Genomic DNA, 25790 nt, shown 5'->3' with positions numbered 1-25790 from the left:
AGCTTTGTCACCCAGGGCAGAGTGTGGTGGTGCAATCTTGGCTCACTGTAACCTCTGCCTCCAAGGTTCAAGCGATTCTCCTGTCTCAGCCTCCCTAGTAACTGGGGTTACAGGCGTGTGCCACCACACCCAACTAATTTTTGTATTTTTAGTAGAGACGGGGTTTCACCATGTTGACCAGGCTGGTCTTGAACTCCTGACCTCAAATGATCCACCTACTTCGGCCTCCCAAAGTGCTGGGATTACAGGCGTGAGCCACCGCACCTAGACAACATAGGGTTGTAGTTTCACTTTTCTGCATATCCTCAAAATGTATTTCCAGTTTTCCCAGCACCCTTCACTGCTCTTTCCCCAGTGAATGTTCTTGGCACCTTTGTTGAAAATAAGTTGACTAAATATATGGACTTATTTCTAGGTTCTCTATTTTGTTCCATTGGTCTATGTGTCTGTTTTTATATCAGTAACATGCTGGGTTTTGTTTTTTGAGACAGGCTCTCTGTTCCCAAGGCTGGAGTGCAGTGGCACGACTTTGGCTCACTGCAAACTCCGCCCCCAGGTTCAAGACATCCTCCCAAGTAGCTGGGATTACAGGTGTGCACCACTACACCAGGCTGACTTTTGTATTTTTAGTAGAGATGGGGTTTTGCTATGTTGACCAGGCTGGTCTCAAACTCCTGGCCTCATGTGAGCTGCCCACCTTGGCCTCCCAAAGTTCTGGGATTACAGGTATGAGCCACTGTGCCTGGCCCATGCTGTTTTGATTATTATGGCTTTGGTACTATATTTTGAAGTAGTGTGATGCCTTCATCTTTGTTCTTTTTGCTCAGGATTGATTTAGGCTGTTCAGCGTCTTCCGTCATTTTATATGAATTTCAGGATTTTTTTCCCTATTGCTGTGAAGAATGTCATTGGTATTTTGATGGGGATTGCATTTAATCTGTAAATTGCTTTTGATAATATTGTCATTTTCACCAAATTAATTATTCCAATCCATGAACATGAGATGACTTTCCATTTTGTATGTGTGTGACCTATTCAATTTCCTTCATCAGTGTTTTATAATTTTCTTTGTAGAGCTCTTTAACCTCACTGATTTTTTTTTTTTTTTTTGAGACAGAGTCTTGCTCTGTCACCCGGGGCGGAATGCGACGGTGCCATCTCAGCTCACTGCAACCTCTGACTCCCAAGTTCAAACAATTCTCCTGCCTCAGCCTCCCGAGTAGCTGGGATTACAGGTGCGTGTCACCAGGCCCGGCTAATTTTTTGTATTTTTTAGTAGAGATGGAGTTTCACTGTATTAGCCAGGAGGGTCTCAATCTCCTGACCTCGTGATCCGCCACCTCAGCCTCCCAAAGTGCTGGGATTACAGGCGTGAGCCACCGCGCCCAGCCTCGTGGTTAAATTTACTCCTAGGTTTGTTTTTTGTTGCTATTGTAAATGGAATTGCTTTCCTCGTTTCTTTTTTGGTAGTTTGTGGTTGGTATGTAGAAATGTTACTGGTTTTTGTATGTTAATTTTGTATCCTGCAACTTTACTGAATTTGTTCTAAGAATGTTTTGATAAAGCTTTTAGGGTTTTCTATACATAAGACAATTTGGCTTCCTCATTTGGAAGGACGTATTTGGATGCCCTTTATGTCTTTCTCTTACCAGGTTGCTCTGGCTAGAACTTCTGCAGTGCAGCTTTGAGAAAGCCTCTGAGGTGCTGGGTCTGGGGCATGGTAGAGAGATCCATGTAACAGGAAGAAAGAAAGTGCAGCCCAGGTCCATGCCTGAGTCTCTTGGTGAGACACAGAATCCTTCCAGCAGACTGGAGTGACCAGAAATGCCCCGAAAGAGGGTGGCCCTGCCTCTGGTTCCAGTCTGCAGTCTGCACCTTGCCGAGCTTACTGTCTGTCTCTCCCACCTTGTCTCAGCCTTTGCTTCCAGTCTGCAGTCTGCACCTGGCTGAGCTTTACTGTCCCTGTCTCCCCCACCTTGTCTCAGGCGCTGCACAATAGAGGTTCAGAAGCTGATTGGAGCTGGTACTGGGACCGGGAACAAAAAGAGACAGAAACTTGTGAACATGACCCAGCAATAAGGGGTTGGGGAAGGTGAGCAGGGATTCCAGGTTCTGTGAATGGGGTCCACCAGAATAAACGGATTGTGTCCAAGATGAGTTAGAATGTGTTGAGATGAACCTATCCTGGATGCTTTGGATATAGCTAGGGAGAGCAACAGAAGTTACAAGTGAGTCTGGTTATGACACAGGACTCTTTCGGGGCCACTTTGCCAGCCGGAGACCTCCATGCCGGCGGCGCCCCTGCCCAAGGCCTCATGGCTCCAGGCTGTTGGAGGTACCTGCCCACTTGACCCGGCAGGCTGCACCTGGCTTGTGCTTCAGGCTGGATCCCACACTCGCCATAGGATCTGCACTCGGCCTGCAGCTGGGCCAGGCGTGCCACCACCTGCTTCCACCTTGGGCGCCGACGTCTGGATGAGAGGAACGTGGTGGCTCCTGAAAAACCTGGAGACACCAGAAACCCTGGATCCCCAAAGGAGGCGTTATTCCTCCTGTCCGTGCTGTGGGTGTGAAGGTGTGTGCTGCACATCCCGGCTTCCAGCATGGGACAAAGACTCAGAGAGGCACCTGCTGGGAGTCTCAGGCAATGGGACCCAGTGGCGGGAATGTGGGCAGCTGCCCCAGGTGAAAGGGATCTTGGCACAGCTTTTGGTTTCCCAGGCTGGCCCTGACCTTCGTGCTTTCCCGCCCATGGCCCAGACATCTGAGCTCCATGTTGGGGATGCTCAGGGACAACCCTTCAGCCTCCCCCACCATGTCCCGGCTACTGCCCAGGGCTCTTGTTCTCTGGAGGGTGGATCCAGCCCTCCCCATCTTGGTGCCCTACCAGGGCCAGGCTTCCCATGGCTCTTTCTGCAGCCCCTGGCATGGACTGTGGGATGCACAGCCCAGGGAGCAGTGGGCCTTGGAGGGGCCAGGTCTGCATGTTCCCACCCCCACCATGGAGTTTGACACACCAGTGGGCAGGTAACTCAATCCCCCTCACCTTCTCTTCATCTGTTAGGGGTGACAAGGTGCTCCCAGTGGGGCCGAGAGGATGCAGCACCCCCACTGGCTCCCCCTCTGGCCACACCCTTCTCTCCTGGCCCACCTTCTGAGCTGGCAGGGCTTCCTTCCTGGCTTCTGCTGGGCAGTGTATTAGGGTCCTCTAGAAAGACAAAACCAATAATAGAGTTTAGGAGAGGGGATTTTTATTTATTTTTTTGAGAGAGAGTCTTGCCCTGTCACCCAGACTGGAGTGCAGTGGCTCGATCTCAGCTCACGGCAACTTCCACTTCCCAGGTTAAAGCGATTCTCCTGCCTCAGACTCCCGAGTAGCTGGGATTACAGGCAGCCACCACCACGCCCAGCTAATTTTTGTATTTTTAGTAGAGTCGGGGTTTCACCATGTTCCCCAGGCTGGTCTCGAACTCCTGACCTCAGGTGATCTGCCCGCCTCTGCCTCCCAAAATGCTGGGATTACAGGCAGGAGCCACCGTGCCCGGCCAGGAGAGGGGTTTTTCTTTTTCTTTTTTTTTTTTTTTTTTTTTTTTGAGACGGAGTCTCGCTCTGTCGCCCAGGCTGGAGTGCAGTGGCCAGATCTCAGCTCACAGCAAGCTCCGCCTCCCGGGATCATGCCATTCTCCTGCCTCAGCCTCCCAAGTAACTGGGACTACAGGCGCCTGCCACCTCGCCCAGCTAGTTTTTTGTATTTTTTTAGTAGAGACGGGGTTTCACCGTGTTAGCCAGGATGGTCTCGATCTCCTGACCTCAGGTGATCCACCCATCTCGGCCTCCCAAAGTGCTGGGATTACAGGCTTGAGCCACCGCGCCCGGCCAGGAGAGGGGTTTTATTAGGGGAACTGGCCCACACACTTATGGAGGCTGAGAAGTCCTCCCATAGGCTGTCTGCAAGCTGGAGACCCAGAGAAGCCATTAGTGAGGCTCAGTCCAGGTAAGAAGGCGGTTGAACCAAGAAGCCAGTGGTGTAACTCTCATTCTGAGGCTGACTGGCCAGGAGCCCTGGGAGGCCTCTGTGGCAAGCCTGAGTCCAAAGGCCAAAGAATCTGGAGTCCTGATGTCCAAGGACAGGAGATGGGTGTCTCCCTCCAGAAAAGAGAATATGCTTCTCTCTCCCCTTTGTGTTCCATCTGGGCCCCCAGCCAGTTGGATGTGCCTGCCCACACAGGGCAGACCTTCACCGAGTCCACTGAAAACATCCTCACACTCAGAAACAATGCTTAGCCAGCTGCCAGATGCAGTGTGTGTGTCTTAGTCCCAGCTCCTCAGGAGGCTGAGGTGGGAGAAATGAGCCTGGGAGCTCGAGGCTGCGGTGAGCCACAACTGCCACTGCACTCCAGGCTGGCTGGCAGAGATCCTGTCTCAAAGATAGATGATTGATTGATTGATTGATTGATAGATAATAGATACAGCTCCACCAGTCATCTAGGCTTTTTTTTTTTTTTAAACAAGGTGTCACTCTGCCACCCAGGATGGAGTGCCGTGGTGCTATCATAGCTCACTACAGCCTTGACTTCCCAGGCTCAACCCATCCTCCCACCTCAGCCTCCTGAGTAGCTGGGACCACAGCCTATAGGCACAAGCCACAATACCTGGCTGATTTTTAAATTTTTTGTAGAGAAGTTTTACCATGTTGCCCAGGCTGGTCTCAAACTCCTGGGCTTAAGCAAACCTCCTGCCTCAGCCTCCCAAAGTGATGGGATTACAGGTAGGAGACGTGGCAGGCAGCTAAGGCACCTTCTGTCCTGTGAGTCGGCTTCACAACACCTGAAATTCACCGCCACACAGGGCCTGGTGCTAAGGCCTGGCTGTGCCAGGCTGCATATGCGTCCATGGTGTCCCCTGTACCCTGCTCTTTGGGGACTGAGCATAGCTGCCCCTCCCTCCCTCACTTCTGCCGCTCCTGGACATTTCCGGAAGGTCCCAGGAAATGGTGGCTAATGGCAGTCCCTGAGGCCGCACCACGGGCTGCCCGGTGCCCTTTCCCTCCGCACTGCCCGGCTTGGCCCTTTCTTCAGACTTTGCTGCACTGTCAAGACGCGGGGTTCTGAATTTCTGCGCTGGGGCCCCGCCGGCTTGGGTGGGCCTCCCGCGTGAATCCTCGGCCTGTCGTCCCCATCATCGGGAAGCCCAGCGGGGCGCCCGCCTGCCCTCCGTGTCCTCCTGGCGCTCGCGGCCGTGCACCTTCTGGTGCTGGATGAGGGTGGACAGCCGGCTGCAGGCCCTCCCACAGGCGCGGCACCGGTATGGCCTCTCGCCGCTGTGCAGCCGGTAGTGCTCGTTCAGCGTGTAGCTCCTGCGGAAGGCCTTGCCGCACTCGGTGCACGCGAAGGGCTTCTCCTTGGTGTGGATCTTCTGGTGCAGAGTGAGGTTGGACTTGCGACCGAAGGCCTTGCCGCACTCCGCGCACTCGAACGGCTTCTCGCCCGTGTGTAGGCGCAGGTGCAGGAGCAGCAGAGAGTTGTGTCGGAACGGCCTCCCGCACACCGGGCACTCGTGGGGCGGGTCCCCCACCTGGGGCCTCTGCGCCGCTCGGAGCAAGGCGCCCTGCCCCGCGCCGCCGTCCTGGGGGCCCTCCTCGGCGTGCAGCCGGTGGTGCTTCAGGAGCGAGGACCCTCGGATGAAGCGCTGCCCACACCGCAGGCACCGGTAGGGCCGCTCCCCGCTGTGGATGCGGCCGTGCTCGTTGAGGGTGAACCTGCGGCAGAACGCCTTGCCGCACTCGGTGCACGCGAAGGGCTTCTCCCCGGTGTGGAACTTCTGGTGCTGCAGCAGCCGGGAGCTGCGGCTGAAGGCCTTGCCGCACTCGCCGCACACGTAGGGCCGCTCGCGGGTGTGGACGCGGTGGTGGGCAGCCAGCTGCGTGCTCTGCCGGAAGGCCTTGCCGCACTCGCCGCACTGGAACGGCTTCTCCTCGGTGTGGATCAGCTGGTGCCGCAGCAGGATGGAGCTCTGCTTGAAGGCCTTCCCGCACTCCGTGCACTGGAAGGGCTTGGCGCCGGTGTGGATGACCTGGTGCCTGAGCAGCAGCGAGTTGTATCTGAACGCCTTGCCGCACACGCACCTGTAGCGGGGGGCTGAGCTCCCCACGGGCCGGCCCGGGTCTTCCTGCAGAACCCTTGGGGAGGCGCTGCGCTCCCGAGCCCGGGGGCGGGTGAGTTTATCTGACCCGTCCTCAGGACTACCACGTGGGTGGGGTGGTGCGGGGTGCCCCCCGGGGAGGCGCCCCCACACGGTGCCCGGCAGTCCTGCCTGCCTGGAGAGCTTTCTCTGCAGAGGAGACTCCACGATCCCGGCCTCCATCCTGGAATCTGAGAGAAGGAACAGAAAACGGAAGGGTGATCCAGCCTCTACACGCAAACGAACTTATTGTTGGAAGAACCTTTTTATTCCCAAGTCTTCCCCCAACACCCAGCTTTACTGAGGTATAAATGACAAATAAAACTTGTATACAGGAGGCTGATGCAGGAGAATTGCTTCAACCCGGGATACAGAGGTTATAGCGAGCTGAGATCAAGCCACAGCACTCCAGCCTGGGCCAAAGAGTGAGACTATGTCTTAAAACAAAACAAACCTTGTATGTATTTTTTGTGTACAACATGATTCAATAAACATGTACACTGTGACACGATAACACAATCAGGTGAAGACAAGAGTCTGTTAGATGTGCAGGGAGGTTTGAGAAATTATTGCCAGAGGTTTTAAAATCAGGGTTTCAGGCCAGGCGCAGTGGCTCACGCCTCTAATCTCAGCACTTCGGGAGGCCCAGGTGGGCTGATCACCTGACGTCAGGAGTTCGAAACCAGCCTGGCCAACACAGTGAAACCCCATCTATACTAAAAATACGAAAATTAGCTGGGTGCGGTGGTGGGTGCCTGTAATCCCAGCTACTCAGGAGGCTGAGGCAGGAGAATTGTTTGAACCCGGGCGGTGGAGGTTGCAGTGAGCCAAGACCACACCACTGCACTCCAGCCTGGGTGACAAGAGCAAAACTCCATCTCAAAAAAATAATAATAATAAAAATAAAATGAGGGTTCGGGTGAGAAGGGAACAAAAAGGTTAATAATGGCTCCAGCACTGTGGGAGGCTGGCTCATGGGGAGCCCATAGGAGAAGCCCAAGGTCTGGCAGGGAAGACAGGCCAGGCATGAGGTGCATGTTGCACCTCACTCCACAGCCACGTTCTTTACTCCTCTCTCCTTCAGAGTTCACCACAGTTCATTCACTCAGCAAACATGTCTGGGCAGGTGCGTAAAGCAGGTGCCTGCACAGACCGCCAGGACTGGGGGCCTCCTCCCCAGCTCAAGGTTCTTTCTGCAGCCTCCACTGCCCTGAGCTCAGTCCCTGGCACATGGGCCATGGGAAACTGGGAAAACCAAAGCAACCTGTGGGCGGCAAGCCTCCCAGATGCCAAGGCAAGAAACCAAGGGCACAAGCTGTTCCAGTATAATAAAGAAAATATATATAATAAGAATAGTTATACTAGAAACAGATTTTAAATATGATGATAAATGAATATTATTAGTCATCAGTTTGTAGCATTACTCTTTATTCTAACATTATAATAATCTCTGTTCTGGCCGTGCGTGGTGGCTCACGCCTGTAATCCCAGCACTTTGGGAGGCCAAGGCGGGCGGATCACAAGGTCAGGAGATTGAGACCATCCTGGCTAACACGGTGAAACCCTGTCTCTACTAAAAATACAAAAAAAAAAAACATTAGCCGGGCGTGGTGGCGGGCGCCTGTAGTCCCAGCTACTCAGGAGGCTGAGGCAGGAGAATGGTGTGAACCCAGGAAGCAGAGCTTGCAGTGAGCTGATACCGCACCACTGCGCTCCAGCCTGGGCCACAGTGCAAGACTCCATCTCAAAAAAAAAAAAATCATCATCATCATCTCTGTCCCACAATCATAACCTAGGAAAAACCAGGCCATACAGAGATAGGCGCTGAAGGGACACGGAGAGAAGTGACCGGAAGACGAGTGTGAGCCTCTGTCATGCCCAGACAGGGCCACTAGAGGGCTCCCTGGTCTAGCGGTAATGCCAGTGCCTGGGAAGGCGCCCGTTACTTAGCAGACGGGAAAGGGAGTCTCCCTTTCACCGGGAGAGTTAGAGAAGACTCTGCTCCACCACCTCTCGTGGAAGGCCTGACATCCCTCAGGCCCGCCCGCAGCCTCTGGAGGCCTCAACGTCTCCCTGTGATGCTGTGCTTCAGCGGTCATGCTCCTGGTCCACTTTCATGTTCCGCCCTGTCCACCTGGCTCTGCCTTCTAGATAGCAGTAGTATAATTAGTGAACGTACTAAGAGTCATTAAATTGCATAGAAGAAATAATAGTGTAAGCTGTCCTCTCTCTCTCCGCCTCGGCTGCCAAACAGGGAAGGGCCCGCTGCCTGGTGGACACGTGACTCACGTGACCTTATCAATCACTGGAGATGACTCACACTCCTTACCCTGCCCCTTTTGCCTTGTATCCAATAAAAGCGCAGCCTGGCATCCGGGGCCACTACAGGTCTCCGTGTCTTGGTGGTAGTGGTCCCCCGGGCCCAGCTGTCTTTTCTATCTCTTTGTCTTGTGTCTTTATTTCTATGATTTCTCATCTCCACACACGAGGAGAAAAACCCACAGACCCTGTAGGGCTGGACCCTACATCTGGCACTCCAACATGGGGCTCTCCCTCTCTGTGTGAAGTTGCGCCTTGAGTGTGGGACTCAGCGGAGGATTCTGACGACAGATTCCTGAGGATTGCAGTCAATAAGCTTGGTGGTAAGCTTGAGCACTCAAAGTATTCCGGGGACACCATGGGACAGGCCAGTACTAAGTACTCGGCTTATTTAAACTTTATAAAAGCCCTCCTGTATTATCCCAACCCTGTCTCTGTTCAGCCCTGCTGTAGGGCTCTCAACCTTCTGCCTGTTTGGCCCGGTAATGAGGCCCTCAACCCTATCCCTCCACAGCCTAGTTTTCCATTTCTCCTGCCTATTTCTCTTTCCACAAATCAGGCTCCCTTGGAGCCACAGGTTCCCTTGAAGCCTGATTCTCTCTCAGAAAATCAGGCTCCCTTGGCCGGGTGCGGTGGCTCACGCTGGTAATCCCAGCACTTTGGGAGGCCGAGGCGGGTGGATCACGAGGTCAGGAGACCGAGACCATCCTGGCTAACACAGTGAAACCCCGTCTCTACTAAAAATACAAAAAAATTAGCCGGGAGTGGTGGCGGGCGCCTGTAGTCCCAGCGTCTCATGAGGCTCAGGCAGGAGAATGGCGGGAACCCGGGAGGCGGAGCTTGCAGTGAGCCGAGATCGCACCACTGCACTCCAGCCTGGGCGACAGAGCGAGACTCTGTCTCAAAAAAAAAAAAAGAAAGAAAGAAAATCAGGCTCTCTTGAAGCCTGGGTCTCTTTTGACAAATCTGGCTCCCTTGAAGAAGCCTCAGGCTCCCTCGAAGCCTGGTCCGCAGTTGCCGCGGCCGCCTGGATTTCAGGCCCATGAAAGACCTGCTCAGCAGTAATCTGGTCTCATCCTGGTTTACAGGTTCTCAACTCTTCCTCCATTCAAAATTCCAACCTCTTTTCTGCTTCTGGTCCGGTCGCTACTGCGGTTGCCACCACTACCCTTGCCGCTCACAAGCAACAAGTTACATACATTCCTCGAAATGACCCTCCTCTTATGAGGGCTATAGCACAGGCAAGAGAATGTGGGGATCCCAAAGCCTGGCAATTTCCTGTAATTTTCCAGCCTCCAATACCTGCTGTCCCTGCGGCATAAAATCAGCCACAGGCCACCGATCTTGCCTAGCAGGCAGGTGATCTCGCGGCACCTTCACGCCCCGTGTTAACATCTTGTTTTTCTGCGGTACAACAAGCACACCAGCCGGTTTGGTTATTACCCACCCCGCCCCCTCAAAAATCCAGACTTCTTATCACTATTTAGGAATGCAGCTATAAGACAAGGGTATTAATCCCCAAAAATTCATCGTTCCCCTCACCCGATTACAAGTCCAACAGGCTTTTGCAATGTGCGTTGCTTGGCAAGTCCATTTGGCAGGTTTCCTGGGTATAACTGATAATCATTATCCTAATGTAAAACTATTCCAGTTCTTTAAATTCACTTCTTGGATCTTACCTCACATGACTAGAAACACCCCACTAGCCGAAGCATTCACTGTTTTTACTGATGCTTCCTGTAATGGCCGAGAAGCACAGACAGGGCCAACAGAACTGTTCCCTAGTTCAGCACAACCAGCTGAGCTGATCGCTGTCATGGCTGTCCTTGAAGATTTCCCTGAACCAGTTAACATTGTTTCTGATTGGGCCTATGTAGTACATGTTGCTGGCAACATTGAAACTGCCTTAATCAAATTTCGGCCTGATGATACCCTACTTTTTCTTTTCCAAAGGTTTCAGTCTGTACTCAGAGCAAGGTCTTCTCCTTTCTTTTTTTTTTTTTTTTTTTTGAGACGGAGTCTCGCTCTGTCACCCAGGCTGGAGTGCAGTGGCCGGATCTCAGCTCACTGCAAGCTCCGCCTCCCGGGTTCACGCCATTCTCCTGCCTCAGCCTCCCAAGTAGCTGGGACTACAGGCGCCCGCCACCTCGCCCGGCTAGTTTTTTGTATTTTTTAGTAGAGACGGGGTTTCACCGTGTTAACCAGGATGGTCTCGATCTCCTGACCTCGTGATCCACCCGTCTCGGCCTCCCAAAGTGCTGGGATTACAGGCTTGAGCCACCGCGCCCGGCCAAGGTCTTCTCCTTTCTACATTACTCACACTGGGGCCCACACACCCCTCCCTGGGCCCCTCTCGGCAGGAAATGCCTGAGCTGATACATTAGTTGCTCCTGTTTTCACTGGTGCAGAAAATTTTCATGCTTTAACTCATGTCAATGCTGCGGGATTCCAAAAAAGTCCCCCTCACATGGAAATAAGCTAAAACCACTGCACGTCACTGTCCTACTTGCCAAGTGTTAATTTTACAGCCACTTTCCTCAGGAGTTAACCCTAGAGGACTTTCACAGAATGCTCTCTGGCAAATGGACGTCACTCATTATCCTGCTTTTGGCAAGCTTTCTTTTATACATGTAACTATTGACACATTTTCTCATTTTATCTGGGCCACTTGTCACACAGGGGAAAGTACATCTCATGTTAAACGACTATGCTTTCATGTTTCTCGGTTATGGGCTGTCCCAGGAAACTGAAAACTGACAACAGCCCCGGCTACACTAGTGCTGTGTTTAAAAAGCTCACTCAGACATGGGCAATTACTCACACAACTGGCATCCCCTATAACTCTCAAGGACAGGCCTTGGTGGAAGGAGCCAATAAAACACTCAAAGATCAACTTCGAAAACAGGACACAAAGACAAAGAGGGACGCCACCACCCCTCATGCTCAGCTAAATCTGGCTCTTTTTACACTAAACTTCTTAAACCTAGTAAGAAATCAACCTTTTACAGCAGAGAACATTTCACTGGAAATAAATTTGATCCACAAAAAGGAAAGCGGGTATGGTGGAAGGATGCAAAAACTAACAAATGGGAAGTAGGCACCATGGTAACATGGGGCAGGGGTTTTGCTTGCATTTCCCCAGGAGAAAGACAACAACCCGTGTGGGTTCCCTCCCGGCAACTGAAATTGCACCAAAATTTCAAATATGAAACGCTCTCAGAAACAAAAGGCAAAGACTCCTCACAAATCGAAGGGCAAGGTTCCCCGCCTGACACATAAACTTCATGACCTCTACATTATGACAAAATATCGCCGTGTGACCTACACCACCAGTCGTTCAACTCCACCAACATGGCGTCAAATAAACGTCTTATCACATCAAACACAAACATTACTACAAGAAAAAGGAATTCCAACAACGACGGGTAATATAACTCCGGCTGTCTTTATAGCGGTCAGTGCAGTGGTGAGTACGCCAGCAGCTGGGACACCTGAAAAGTCTACCTATTGGGCATATGTTCCTTGTCCCCCTTTAATTCAGTCTGTCTCCTGGGTGGACGCCTCAGTGGAAGTTTCCACTCATGATAGTGCATTCATGCCGGTTCCGAATGATGACAGGTTTCCAGCTCAACCAGAAGAAGGTTTAATTTGTCAGTTGGCTACAAATATCCACCACTGTGCACTGCAATGTCACCTAGCTGTTTAGCTGCTTCTTATCAGAACTGGATGTGGACCATATTGTGCTTTAGTAATGATTCTTATTAAGTACATAATATGCTCAGTACCAATTATTTTCAATTTATGACTGTTCAACTTAATCCACATGAGGAATGGAGGGTTCCTGTTACCACAAAAGATAATTCCACAAAAGGGCTGCCAGACTGCTCCAAGGAACCTACAAAGGGGCTGTTTTTAGTAAATTCAATTGTATGGAATGATTGTAATGCTCCAAAGGTCATAGTGTTCCAAAGTCTAGCTACGGGTGTTGCTATTGACTGAGCTCCAAGAGGGCATTCTTGGCGGAATTGCTCCGGCCAAAATATGACATGCTCGGAGTTTGTTAGATTATGTAGAGGACGAATGGCAGTCATACAGGTTGAGGGAACGGGTGTCTCCTTACCCATTTAAATGGATGGACACAGGCATCGTTCCTCCTAGACTAAAAATGATTCATCCAATTGTTACCCCAGAACATCCTGAATTATGGAAATTAGCTGCAGCCATGATAGGAATAAGGATATGGAATGCTACTTATCAACTCTCTCCTACTAATACCAAGACACCCATATTCAACATCACCTTGATGTCTGAACAGGTGATGCCTATCAAGAACTGTGTCAAACCCCCTTATATGCTGTTGGTTGGAATGTAATTATCACTCCCAATACACACACTATAGAATGTGATAACTGTAAGCTGTTCACGTCCATTGATGCTACTTTTAATCCCACAACAAGTATTCTCTCAGTGAGGGCTAGGGAGGGGGTAGGCATACCAGTTTCTTTACATCGTCCACGGGAGTCTTCCCCCTCTATTCACACAGTCAATGAAGATCTTAAAGGTATCCTCAGAAAAACTAAAAGATTCATTTTTACTCTTATTGCAGTCATTGCAGGTCTAATTGCGGTTACTGCAACAGCGGCAACCGCTGGAGTTGCAATCCACAATTCTGTTCAAACCGCTCAATATGTTGAAGCATGGCAGAAAAACTCCTCCAGGCTTTGGAATTCTCAGACTCAAGTCGATCAAAAATTAGCTAATCAAATTAATGATCTCCGCCAGAGTGTAATCTGGCTGGGAGATAGAGTTATGAATTTGGAACACCGTATGCAATTACAGTGTGACTGGAATACTTCTGATGGCTGCATAACGCCTTATGCTTATAATAAAGATCAACATAGCTGGGAAAAGGTCTTAAGGCATTTAAAAGCCTGGGATGATAACTTAACCCTAGATATTTCAAAACTTAAAGAACAAATTTTTGAGGCCTCACAGGCTCATTTAACCACTGCTCCTGGCTTAGACATTTTTGAAGGAATAACTAAAGGATTACCTAAGCTTAATCCCTTTAAATGGATCACACCCCTTGGAGGGTCACTGTTGTCACTGGCATTATTGACACTGGTATGCTTCTGTTGTCTATTTTTAGTCTGCAGATGCCTCCAATGAGTCCAAAGACAAGTTCAAAGTCAACGACAAGCAATGATGGCGATGGTGATCCTAGTTAATAAAAAGAGGGGAGATGTGGGCGGCAAGTCTCCCAGGTGCCAAGGCAAGAGATCAAGGGCACAAGCTGTTCCAGTATAATAAAGAAAATAGATAAAGTAAGAATAGTTATACTAGAAATAGATTATAGATATGATGATTTATGAATATTATTAATCATCAGTTTGTAGCATGACTCTTTATTCTAATACAATAATCTCTGTCCCACAATCATAACCCAGGAAAAACCAGGCCATACAGAGATAGGAGCTGAAGGGACACGGTGAGAAGTGACCGGAAGACGAGTGTGAGCCTCTGTCATGCCCGGGCATGGCCACTAGAGGGCTCCTTGGTCTAGCGGTAATGCCAGGGCCTGGGAAGGCACTGGTTACTTAGCAGACTGGGAAAGGGAGTCTCCCTTTCCTTGGGGAGTTAGAGAAGACTCTGCTCCACCACCTCTCGTGGAAGGCCTGACATCCCTCAGGCCCGCCCGCAGCCTCTGGAGGCCTCAACGTCTCCCTGTGATGCTGTGCTTCAGCGGTCATGCTCCTGGTCCACTTTCATGTTCCGCCCTGTACACCTGGCTCTGCCTTCTAGATAGCAGTAGTATAATTAGTGAACGTACTAAGAGTCATTAAATTGCATAGAAGAAATAATAGTGTAAGCTGTCCTCTCTCTCTCTCTCCGCCTCGGCTGCCAAACAGGGAAGGGCCCCCTGCCTGGTGGACACGTGACTCACGTGACCTTATCAATCATTGGAGACGGCTCACACTCCTTACCCTGCCCCCTTGTCTTGTATCCAATAAATAACAGCGCAGCCAGGCATTCGGGGCCATTAACGGTCTCCACGTCTAGGTGGTAGTGGTCCCCCAGGCCCAGTTGTCTTTTCTTCTATCTCTTTTGTCTTGTGTCTTTATTTGTATGATCTCTCCTCTCCACACACAAGAAGAAAAACCCACAGACCCTGTAGGGCTGGTCCCTACACAACCTAAGGGTAGAGGTGCACAGACCCGGCCTCTGACACCTTGGGGATGCCAAAATGGAAAATTCATGCACTTGGGTCTTCCTGCATAAGTTAGTTTTGACCTTAGACCTACAAGCAAGGCAGTTAGTAGGAACTCGGACCATGTTGTGAGGAGCTAAACACACACACCTCCCACTGCGGGAGAAGGGACCTGCACAGAACTGCACGGAGGCCACACTGGCAGCACACGACACGCCGTGCGGTGGGGCTAGGCCACACTGGCAGCACACGACATGCCCTGCAGTGGCAGCAGCCCAGGCCTTCCAGTGCCTTGTACTCACCTGTGCACAGGCTGGCTTTGGCCACGCTCTGTTCAGCCACCTGCAGAATCAAGGCCCCCGGCTCCTCTCCTTGCTCCAAGAGGGAGATCAGTGCTGGTTTGGCAACAAGAAAGCCTAAGTTCAGAGAAGGAAGGCAGAATGTATCAGTACAGGAGGGAGGAGGGATGCCCGGGTGCCTGGCTGGAGTGCTTGGAGTGGGTCAGGAACACTCACTATCCCAGGAGGGGCAGCTAGGTGGCCAAGTGGAGATGGGGGGCCTGCCCCAGGAGAGAAGCCTCAGGCAGGCTGATGCTGGCAGTGGCTGCCCAACAGAAAGCAGAGAGGGGCTCCTTAGGGAGCCTCCAGTTTCCCCTCAAAAATGTTTCAGACCTTGAATCTGGAATGGAACCAACTTCCCTTTGAAGCTAACACAGACGTACCTCCCGGCCCCAGGACCAAAGGCAGAAGCCCTTACCTAGCGAGGCCAGGTTCCCATAGTTCTCCAGCATCACGTCCCTGTAGAGGGCCTGCTGGTCGGGGGCCAGGCAACTCCACTCTATCCTCGTGAAGTACACAGCCACATCCTCGAACACAACAGCCTCCTGCAACCACATACTCTGCTATCCAGGCAGTCAAGGGCTCGGTGAGAACCCAGCAGATGAGAAACATTTGCGCGATTTGCGAGAGGCCTCTCTCCCTGCTGCTCATTGCTGCATCCACAGGGCCCAGCAGAGTCAGGGCAGCCCAACAGTCCCCGAGTGAGCAGCCTCAGTCTCAGCAGAAGCCCCAGAGAGGAAGAGGGAAAAACTGAACTTGGGGGAGGGAGATTTACCAGGAAGGGGTCCCAACCTTGGCCTCACCCTCTCCACAGACCATCAGGGATTTGGGGAAGGAGCACCAGCACTGCGTCCCCACCCTCTGCGTCTCCATTTCCAACACCGGCAGTGAGTCAGCATCAGTAGAGGGAGGACGGCTGACCACTCACACCAGGAAGGAGGCAGGCACTGGGGAAGGACAGGGACCCTGCCCTCAACGGCTGACCATAGAAGCTCAGGGGCCATAGGAGGCCCCAAGAAGCCCACTTCTGCCCAGAGGCTGGAAGGATTTGACAGAGAAACGTGTGCGGCCTGGCCACAGAGCAAGGAGGTGGTCCTCAGCTTGCAGACTCCCTCTTGTGATGTGGGTGGGTGTGAGGCTCCCTGAAAGGTTCTCAGGGCTGAAAAGCTGAGGCTAGGGGCAAAGCAGTCTCCCGGGGCAGTGGACAGGCTCAGGGGGTGCTCACCTGGGGTCCAGGCATCGGAAGTGCCATCGTCATTCCAGGGTACCCTCTGAGGAGGAGCAGGTGCTAGAGACAGTGAATTCTGGGGGAACACAGAGCCATGAGTGGAAGGAGCCCAGGCCTAAGGCTCTCCAGCCCCCCAAAAGGCCCCTCCAGATCCAGAAGGGAGCAGGAGAGGGTAAAGTGCTGGGGCAATCACAACAGCCACCTCCTTCACGTCCCAAGGAGCAGCTGCACCCAAGCTTCTCCATTGGAACACCCACTCCTTCCAATGTTTGCTGGGTGTCACCTTGCTGGGAGGCCTTCTGTGACTGCCACCTCCCCTCCCGCCTGGGAGTTCCTTATCCTCGCTCCTTGCTTTATTTTTCTTTTTTCTTTTTTTTTTTTGAGATGGAGTCTTGCTCTGTCGCCCAGGCTGGAGTGCAGTGGCCGGATCTCAGCTCACTGCAAGCTCCGCCTCCCAGGTTCACGCCATTCTCCTGCCTCAGCCTCCGGAGTAGCTGGGACTACAGGCACCCGCCACCTCGCCCGGCTAGTTTTTTTGTATTTTTTAGTAGAGATCGGGTTTCACCGTGTTAGCCAGGATGGTCTCGATCTCCTGACCTCGTGATCCGCCCGTCTCGGCCTCCCAAAGTGCTGGGATTACAGGCTTGAGCCACCGCGCCCGGCCTCCTTGCTTTATTTTTCTCCATAGCACTATGCCACCTGACATAAGAAAAGTTAACGTCCTTGCTCCTTATCTGCCTTCCCCAATTAGATAAGACCTCTGGTCTATACCCCAAGGGCCTGAGGAAGGGCTTGGCACACAGTGTATGCTCAGAAGGGATTTATGAAATGAACAAAGCATGACTAGTTAGAGCAAAATTATTGTTTTATTTGAGACAGGGTCTCGCTCTGTCTCCCAGGCTGGAGTATGGTGGCATGATCTCGGTTCACCTCAACCTCTGCCTCCTGGGCTTAAGGGATCCTCCCAGGATGGCCAAGGTTGCACCATTGCACTCCGGCCTGGGCAACATTGTTCATTATGAGATGAACAATGGGTGACTCTACAACCAATAAAACCATGTGTGGGAACATCAGAAAACATTCTTGCATTTTACTACATGAAACAAGCAGACTGTAAGCAAAAAACTAAAGCTGGTAGCATAAAACCCTAGTTCTCTCTGGGTCATAGAATGACAAGTGGTTCCTGTTTTTCTATTTTTCTTTTCTTTTTTTGAGACAGGGTCTTGCTGTGTGGCACGGGCTGGAGTAGAGTGGTATGATCTCAGCTCACTGCAGCCTCAACTTCCTGGGCTCAAGCAATCCTCCCACCTCAGCCTCCTGAGTAGCTGGAACTACAAGAGCATGCCACCACACCCAGCTAATTAAAAAAAAATTTTTTTTTTGAGACGGAGTCTCGCTTTGTTGCCCAGGCTGGAGTGCAGTGGCGCGATCTCAGCTCACTGCAAGCTCCACCTCCCAGGTTCACGCCATTCTCCTGCCTCAGCCTCCAAGTAGCTGGGACTACAGGTGCGTACCACCACACCCGGCTAATTTTTTGTATTTTTAGTAGAGATGGGGTTTCACCGTGTTAGCCAGGATGGTCTCGATCTCCTGACCTCGTGATCCGCCCGCCTCGGCCTCCCAAAGTGCTGAGATTACAGGCATGAGCCACCGCGCCCAGCCAAAAAAAATTTTTATTATTGATGAGGTCTCACTATGTTGCCCAGGCTGGTCTTGAACTCCTGGACCCAAGTGATCCTCTTGCCTCGGTCTCCCAAAGCGCTGGGATTACAGGTGTGAGCCACCACACCCGGCCTCTATTTTTCCAATTTAAGACTTTTTTGGCCAGACACGGTGGAGATCGAGACCATCCTGGCTAACACGGTGAAACCTCGTCTCCACTAAAAATACAAAAAATTAGCCAGGAGTGGTGGCGGGCGCCTGTAGTCCCAGCTACTTGGGAGGCTGAGGCAGGAGAATGGTGTGAACCTGGGAGGCAGAGATTGCAGTGAAGCCAAGATCGCGCCACTGCACTCCGGCCTGGGTGACGTCTCCTCTTGTTGCTCAGGCCAGAGTGCAATGCTGCAACCTTGGTTATCCTGGGAGGATCCCTTAAGCCCAGGAGACAGAGGCTGCAGTGAACTGAGATCATGCCACCAATTCCAGGCTGGGTGACGGAGCAAGACCCTGTCTCAAACAAAACAAAAGAAAAATTTTGCTCTAAGCAGACGTATACAGAGCAGGCATGAGGCCCTGGTCTCCTCACTCTTCCCTTCAACACACACTTGAGCTCTTGCGTTAGGGTGAAGGTTTGCAGGGCTATCCTTTTCTGTAGAGCTGGAGCTCTAAGTAGCTGCCACTTTGTAAAGAGATGTTTCCCACTAGGCATCAGTTAACAAAAAGCATGTGTTTAGAGGCCGGGGGCGGAGGCTCATGCCTGTAATTCCAACACTGTAGGAGGCCGATGAGGGCAGATCATTTGAAGTCAGGAGCTCGAGACCAGCCTGACCAACATGGTGAAACCCTTATCTACTAAAAATACAAAAATTAGCCGGGTGTGCTGGCACATGCCTGTAATCCCAGCTGCTTGGGAGGTTGAGGCACAAGAACTGCTTGAACCCAGAAGACAGAGGTTGCAGTGAGCCAAGTTTGCCCCACTGCACTCCAGTCTGGGTGACAGAGTGAGGCTCTCTCCCAAAATAAATAAAAATAAATAAAGCGCGCGTTTAGAAGCAGGACAGCCGCTTGATCACAATGCTGTGAAGTGACAATTGGCAGCAGAGCCCTTTTGACATGTTAGAGTACGAAGGGTGATGGGAGTAGATCAGACAGATTCGTGAATCACCCCTGCACAGAGTGCGCAGACCGATCGCAGACTGACTGCGGAAGAGCAGGACCACACTACCCCCACCCAGCCCCACTCACTGTGCAGGGCAGTCTGTGGCAGGACCCACCTGGGCCACTGCGATGGTCACACGTGTTGTCCTCACCCCAACAAGGCCACCAGAGTATCTCAGGGTATGAGGCTGTCAGAAGACTCGACCCCCTGATCTCTCAACACATACCACGCTCCACTCTGGTAAGAACTGCAACCCCGGGCTACGGTTGGACTTGGACTAGGAGGGTAAGTTACCACTGCTGCTTCTTGTTTGCTCATGTCTAGGGAGTGTATGTCCTCAGGGAGGGGCTACCTGGTTAGAGGGGAAAAAAACCTGCTTTTAGCTCTATCTTTGGAATTAGGAAATAAACCTTCAGTCAGATTAAACAGCACTGGGCTAAAAATAATCGAGCAGTGATATGATGACAACAGATCAAACTGTTGCTGCGAGCGCTGAGAGAGAAAATGTCAAGGGGAGGAGGGTGCTAATTTAGAAGGAGGACCACCCAGAAATGTTACTGGGGGAAGTAACATTTAACTGGGGTCTGGAAGACTAGGAGGGGTCACCTCCCTCCTTACATAGAATAAGCCCTGTTCCTCGGGGACCTGGGGCACCCTGCTCACTACGCAGCAGCCATGCCAGCCTTCTCTCTGTTCCCCCGCCTGGGAGTTTCTCCTCAGGGATCTGTGGCTGCTTCTCTCGGCCAGCAGGTTTCAGTTCAAATGTTAACTCTCATTGTCGTTGTTTTGAGACGGAGTATCCCTCTGTCGCCCAGGCTGGAGTGCAGCGGTGCGATCTTGGCTCAGTACAAGCTCCGCTTCCTGGCTCACCCCATTCTCCTGCCTCAGCCTCAGCCTCTGCGCAGGGTGAATGAAAGCTGCGGGAAACGGCGTCCGCCTGGGAGCCAGGCTGCGGGGAAGTGCCCGCCATCGGGCGGATGCGAGGGGCAGAGCCTGGTTTTCCCCGGAGCAGCCCCACCTCGCCAGGCCTCCCCGCCTGCAGCCTCATCTCTGCGCAGCCGTCCGGCTCGGGGGAGCGGGTCTCTGGGGCACGGCCGCACGCCCCCGACCACAGCCAGCATGGACCCGGGCGCAGGGCCCTTCGCCCCGAGGAGGGTTACGGACCCAAGGCGAGCGGAGGCGGCAGTGCCGGCTGCGGGTCCGCTCCCTCTCGAGCTCCGGGCGCCCACTCCGGGGGCTGCAGCCTCCACTGGGTCGGGCTTGCAGGAACGCGCCCCTCCCAGTCCCCGCCCCGCGGCCGGGGCCGACTCACCCTGGGCCGCCGGGACCGCGCGGGGAGGAGCGCAGGGCGCCTGGCGCTCAGGCTCCGGTTCCTGCCCCGCCCCCGGAAGCGGCCGCTGCGCCGCTCTGGGAGGCTTGGAGGACCGCGCACCTCGATGGCGCTCGCCAGGGCTGCAGCGAGGGGCTTGCCTCGGGGGTTCCGGGCGAGACCGGGTATCAGTCCCAGGCCCCAGGGGCGCGGAAGAGCGTCGACGATCTCGGCGCTCCGTTTCCCCCAGGATAGGAGGCGGCGAACGTTCATCCCTTGCGCCCACTCCCTGCCTCCGGGTGGCCTACGGGGGTTGGGGAGCACGGCGCGGGATCGATTCCTGGACCCGCAGGAACGGCGGAGCTGGGACATCGGGCTGGGGTCTGTCTCTTATATAAATTTATGACATTGTTTAGTATGACTTTTTTTTTTTTTTTTGAGTCTTAGTCTCGCTCTTTTTGCCCAGGCTGGAGTGCAATGGCGTGATCTCGGCTCACTGCAACCTCCGCCTCCCAGGTTCACGACATTCTGCCTCAGCCTCCCGAGTAGCTGGGACTACAGGCGCCCTCCAACCACGCCCGACTAATTTTTGTAGTTTTAGTAGAGACGGGGTTTCACTATGTTGCCCAGGCTGATCTCGAACTCCTGATCTCAGGTGACCCGACGTCTCGGCCTCCCAAAGTGCTGGGATTACAGGTGTGAGCCACCGCACCCAAACAGTTTATGGAATCTTGAAGTGTCTCTGCTGCTCCCTCTGATCACTCTCAGACCACCTCTCCTGTCTGCACATAAGGGTGGTCATTCTGACTTCTAACAGCCCTGTGATTTTTGTAAACATTTGTATGCTTTGTATTTACTAATTTAATCCTCACGGTAATCATATCAAAATACTACTGTTCCCATACTAAAATGAGGAGAGCATAGTGCCCCTGTTATCTGCCAAGGTCTCGTCTCTTTTTTTTTGAGACAGTTTCGCTGTTGTTGCCCAGGCTGGAGTGCAATAGCGCCATTTTGGCTCACCATTACCTCCCCCTCCTGGGTTCTCCTGCCTCAGCATCCCCAGTAGCTGGGATTACAGGCATGTGCCACCACGCCTGTTTAATTTTGTATTTTTAGTAAGGACGGGGTTACTCGATGTTGGTCAGGCTGGTCTCGAACTCCCGACCTCAGACGATCTGCCCGCTTCGACCTCCCAAAGTGCTGGGATTACAGGTGTGAGCCACTGTGCCTGGCCAAGGTTTCATCTCTTAAGTAACAGAACTGGGATCCAACCCACAGACCTGGCTCCAAGTCACATATTCTTTTTTAAAAAAATTTAATAATTTTTTTCAAGTCACATATTCTTTAGCCACTAAACTGTGGTGTGAAACCATCATGCAAGTGGGAAGAACAGTTCAATTCATGAAACTTGGTGTGCTGAAAAATTGCCATTCACCTCCACACACATTTTAGGGATGGTTTCACACACGCTCTAGGTTTTCAGATCCCCTGAATGGCAACCGTACCCTGGGAGGAGGTATGAGGATCAAAGAAGATAAGGGACTCGTCCAGAGCCACAGGTGGTTGGGAGCCGGGTCAGATTTGAGCACAAGACAGACCAGGAACCATCATTTTATTCCTTTTCACAAGGATAGGGGAAACTGGGTCAGGAGGGTGACACTTGTCTAAGTAGGCTCAACCCAGCACTCTACATGGGTGGTCCTAAACTTGTGTGATGTCTACCTAGATCCTTGTCCCAGGACTGGATGCCCTTAGGTTCCTCAGACTCTTTGGGGGACCAAGGGTGTCTCCTGCATTCACACTGCTGACAGCAGATCTGCTCAGGAGTGAGGCACAGGCTGGGTAGGACAGAGGCACTCTTCAGATTCGGGGTACAGCAGGAGGGACTGGTGGACACTTGCGCTGTCCCCACAACCATCTTTGGGGAAGGGATCATGACTCCCCTCAGGGCCATGGCACATACTTTCAGATAATATGGGTATTATGGTGAACTTGGATATCCGAAAATTCTATGTAAATCCTGTGCTATTCTCTCATTGTAAAAGGATGCCAAAACTTCCAACTATTTAATCACACATGTGGGGTCCTAGAGAATGTTCACTCACAGCTTTATGTCAGGTTGACATGATGCATCCAAGCCATATAGACGGCAGGGGTCATGGAGATTTAGCACTCACTAACCCGTTGCTCCACAATACACTACCTTAACCCCTCTCGGAAAAATTTTAACATGCACCTTCAAGATGTCCCCAAGCATGTGCAATCTCCATCCTCCCAACCACCCCACCTCTTCCTGTTGGCATTGGTCCCTGGGGTCTCCCCTCACCCACTCCTGAATGGGTAACGGGCTCCTATGGGCAATCCCACCCCTGAGGCACTGAAAGCACATGGGAAAACTATCTCAGAGAACCTTATTGGAAATACGTTTTCACAAGACATAGCTCCAGAATTGTAAGACACTAAATTAGAAAAGCAGTGTGCATGAGGCCGGGTGCGGTGGCTTATGCCTGTAATCCCAGCACTTTGGGAGGCCAAGATGGGTGAATCATGAGATCAGGAGTTCAAGACCAGCCTGGCCAAGATGGTGAAACCCCATCTCTACTAAAAATACAAAAAATTAGCTGGACACGGTGGCAGGTGCCTGTAATCTCAGCTACTTGGGAGGCTGAGGCAGGAAAATCGCTTGAACTCAAAGAGGGCAGAGGTTGCAGTGAGCTGAGATAGCGCCACTGCACTTCAGCCTGAGTGATAGAGTGAGACGCCCTCTCAGAAAAAAAGCAGTGTGCATGAAAAGTACTTAGATCAGTCCCTGGCCCGTAAAAAGTACCCTGTATTGGCCAGGTGTGGTGGCTCACGCCTGTAATCCCAGCACTTTGGGAGACCAAGGCAGGTGCATCACCTAAGGTCAGGAGTTCAAGACCAGCCTGACCAATATGGTGAAACCCCATCTCTACTAAAAAAATACAAAAATCAGCTGGGCGTGGTGGTGTGCACCTATAGTCCCAGCTATTCGGGAGGCTGAGACAGAAGAATTGCTTGAACCTGGGAGGCGGAGGTTGCAGAGAGCCCAGATCACACCATTGCACTCCAGCCTGGGCAACAAGAGTGAGACTCCATCTCAAAAAAAAGGAAAAAAAAAAAAAAAAATATATATATATATATATATATATATATTCCTTTTATTACGGAGTGATCCCATTTTAGCCATATGTGATGGTGTGCCCATATGTGGGATACAATTATGCTACGGGGGTGCGGTGGGGGGGCAGGGAGATAAGGACACATCTGTTGTGGGGGATTGGGGGTGCAGGCAGATAATCCTGGTGGGGGAGGGGAGCCAAGCTGAGCAAGACAGAGCATCACAATTTCTCATGTTTATACCTAATTACTCCTGCATGTATGTGACAAGAAACATTTGAAGAACAATTTCAAAAGGAAAATGTTTTTTTTTTTGAGGCGGAGTTTTGCTCTTGTTTCCCAAGCTGGAGTGCAATGGCACAATCTCGGCTCACCACAACCTCCACCTCCTGGGTTGAAGTGATTCTCCTGCCTCAGTCTCCTGAGTAGCTGGGATTACAGGTGCCTGCCACCATGCCCAGCTAACTTTTGTATTTTTAGTATAGACGGGGTTTCTCCATGTTGATCAGGCTGGTCTCGAACTCCTGACCTCAGGTGATCCTCCCGCCTCGGTCTCCCAAGGTGCTGGGATTACAGGCATGAGCCACCACACCTGGCTGGAAATAAATAATTTCTAAGAATAAAGTTTGAAAAGCAGGTTAGGGGTGACGTCGGTAGCACAAGCAGAGGTGCTGTGTGGGGAGAGCCTAATCCTGGCCCCAAGAAAGATGGCTCCACCCCAGAAGGCTGGAAAACCTCATGTCCAGTGCTTGCGGCCTCACCTGGAGTGGCTGTCAAGTGACCTAGAACTGCACAGCCACTGCTGTGTGCCAGGTCAAGACTGAGCCTAGTCATGTAGTCCTCAGGACTGTCGGGTGGATGCTGGCAGGGCCATGTCTCTTCGAGCATTAAAGCGGCCTGGTCAGCCTCCTGGCTGCACCTAGGATCTTGGTAGCCGCATCTCATCCCAGAGACCCGTGAGACCATCTTGGGGAACCCCACAGCCTGTGTGTCCAAGCACTCTTCTCACCTCTATCCCGCACCCAACTCTCCTTCTGCTCCTGCAGAGAAGCAGATTTGCTCAGGAGTGAGGGACACGCTGGGCCTGTGGGCCAATTTTGGGTTGATCCCAGAACCCCTCACCCTGCCCCTGGGGTCCAGTCCTGTCCCTCAGCCCCTGGCCCTGCTGTGGGCTGGGCTGCTTCCTGGGTCCCCACCCGGCAGCTCCTCCTTGATCCCCCTGCCAACCCTAGGGGAGGGCCTCCTTCAGCAGCCCCTTCTCTCCCCTATGAGCAGCAGCGGCCACAGGACACCCCTTCCACCCTCTCCTGTCTCTTTCTCACGATGTCAACCCTGCCAGAGCCCCTGCAGGGTCTAGGAAATACCCCACCTCCCAGTCCTGACTGCAAGCCTCTCCCACCCACTGGGACCCCTGCCTTCACCTCCTTGCTGCCTCCTCATCCACGGCTTCGCCTGTGCTCCGACAGTGCTCACTCAGCCAGGGGCTCTCTCCTGAAAAACCTCTTCCCCACCACCCGCCGCCCCCAGCCTCGGGGTCCCACCCCTTAGGGACCCGATTTCGCGAAGCCCCTCTCCCCAGCATGTGCCGCTGGACACCCCCAGTCGGGCTGACTCTTTCCAGCTCAGGCCCCCACTGCCCCTCCCAGTTTCCATTTCTTGCTCCTTCCCCACCCACCTCTCCCGCACAGAATTTGGTCAGGGTACGGTCCAGTCTCCTATTATTCGTTCTCCCCGCAGCATGTGACCCAGCCCATCCCCGCTCCTTCTTCCTCGCCCCGGGACCCTCCAGCTTGGCCCTCCCCACTTCCTGGGCCGGCCGGCCCTCACCCTCGGCAAGGATCCCCGGGCTCCTCTCCTCGACGCCCGACCTCTCCAAGGGCCTACAGTGGACAAGGTCCCCGCGTCCAGCAGCGCCCGTCCATCAGGGAGACGGTCATCTGCCACCTGCAAACCACGACGTTCCACGAGGGGGTACAAGCGTCTCCCCTGCCCATCTCCTGCTCTGCATCAGCGAGAACCCCTCCGCCTACACGAAAGCCCCTCACCAGGCAAAGCCGGGAGCCCCAGACTCCGTGGCCCGGAGTGGGTCGATCTGTGACGCCCTGCACAGTTCACTCAACCACTCGGCGCCTCCTCGACCACTCAGAGAACACTTGCCCTCCCGGAGACCCGGGTGAAAGCCGAGCACTCTTTCGCTCCTTCAGAGCCCGCGCCAGCAGGACCTCGCGCGCCGCGTCTCCCGGTGCGCCTGC

General features: G+C 52.7%; 1 protein-coding gene and 2 long non-coding RNA genes across 11 annotated transcripts in view; 2 read left to right on the top strand and 1 right to left on the bottom strand.

Moving 5' to 3' along the window:
* Positions 1–2152, top strand: part of LOC135964854 (uncharacterized) — a 13237-nt gene extending 11085 nt beyond the window's left edge. The window contains exons 2-3 of one of the 2 annotated variants that reach the window (XR_012416870.1): positions 1118–1235; positions 1653–2152. This is a non-coding gene — a long non-coding RNA (uncharacterized lncRNA). The remainder of the gene's footprint in view (positions 1–1117; positions 1236–1652) is intronic. The other variant, XR_010577614.2, reaches the window with a different exon arrangement.
* ZNF517 (zinc finger protein 517) lies at positions 1415–25790 on the bottom strand. 8 transcript variants are annotated; one of them, XM_045398942.3, is made up of 6 exons: positions 19710–20448; positions 19207–19443; positions 16271–16349; positions 15464–15590; positions 15010–15123; positions 3235–6371 (listed from the first exon to the last, which is right to left on the bottom strand). In XM_045398942.3, exons 3-6 carry the CDS (start codon positions 16301–16303, stop codon positions 5179–5181), a joined length of 1467 nt encoding a protein of 488 aa, XP_045254877.1. In that variant the 5' UTR covers positions 16304–16349; positions 19207–19443; positions 19710–20448; the 3' UTR covers positions 3235–5178. The 8 variants fall into 8 exon arrangements, with proteins under 8 accessions (XP_045254883.1, XP_045254877.1, XP_045254880.1 ...); XM_045398945.3 differs by having other exon boundaries at positions 19755–20448; XM_045398948.3 differs by lacking the exon at positions 3235–6371 and adding an exon at positions 1415–3208 and having other exon boundaries at positions 19207–20448.
* On the top strand, positions 8562–14357 carry LOC107130720 (uncharacterized). The gene is made up of 3 exons (XR_001493228.4): positions 8562–8822; positions 13649–13823; positions 13947–14357. It is a non-coding gene; the product is annotated as an uncharacterized lncRNA (long non-coding RNA).

Source organism: Macaca fascicularis, chromosome 8, assembly GCF_037993035.2.
Source record: "Macaca fascicularis isolate 582-1 chromosome 8, T2T-MFA8v1.1".
Lineage (NCBI taxonomy): Eukaryota > Metazoa > Chordata > Mammalia > Primates > Cercopithecidae > Macaca > Macaca fascicularis.
This window is presented reverse-complemented; position numbering and strand designations above follow the sequence as displayed.

Coding starts and splice junctions, on each gene's coding strand:
- ZNF517 (XM_045398947.3), bottom strand. CDS start 16,303: ATGACGATGGCACTTCCGATGCCTGGACCCCAG. Junction 15,591..16,270: donor TTCCGATGCCTGGACCCCAG/GTGAGCACCCCC, acceptor ATGTGGTTGCAG/GAGGCTGTTGTGTTCGAGGA. Junction 15,124..15,463: donor TGGGAACCTGGCCTCGCTAG/GTAAGGGCTTCT, acceptor CTCTGAACTTAG/GCTTTCTTGTTGCCAAACCA.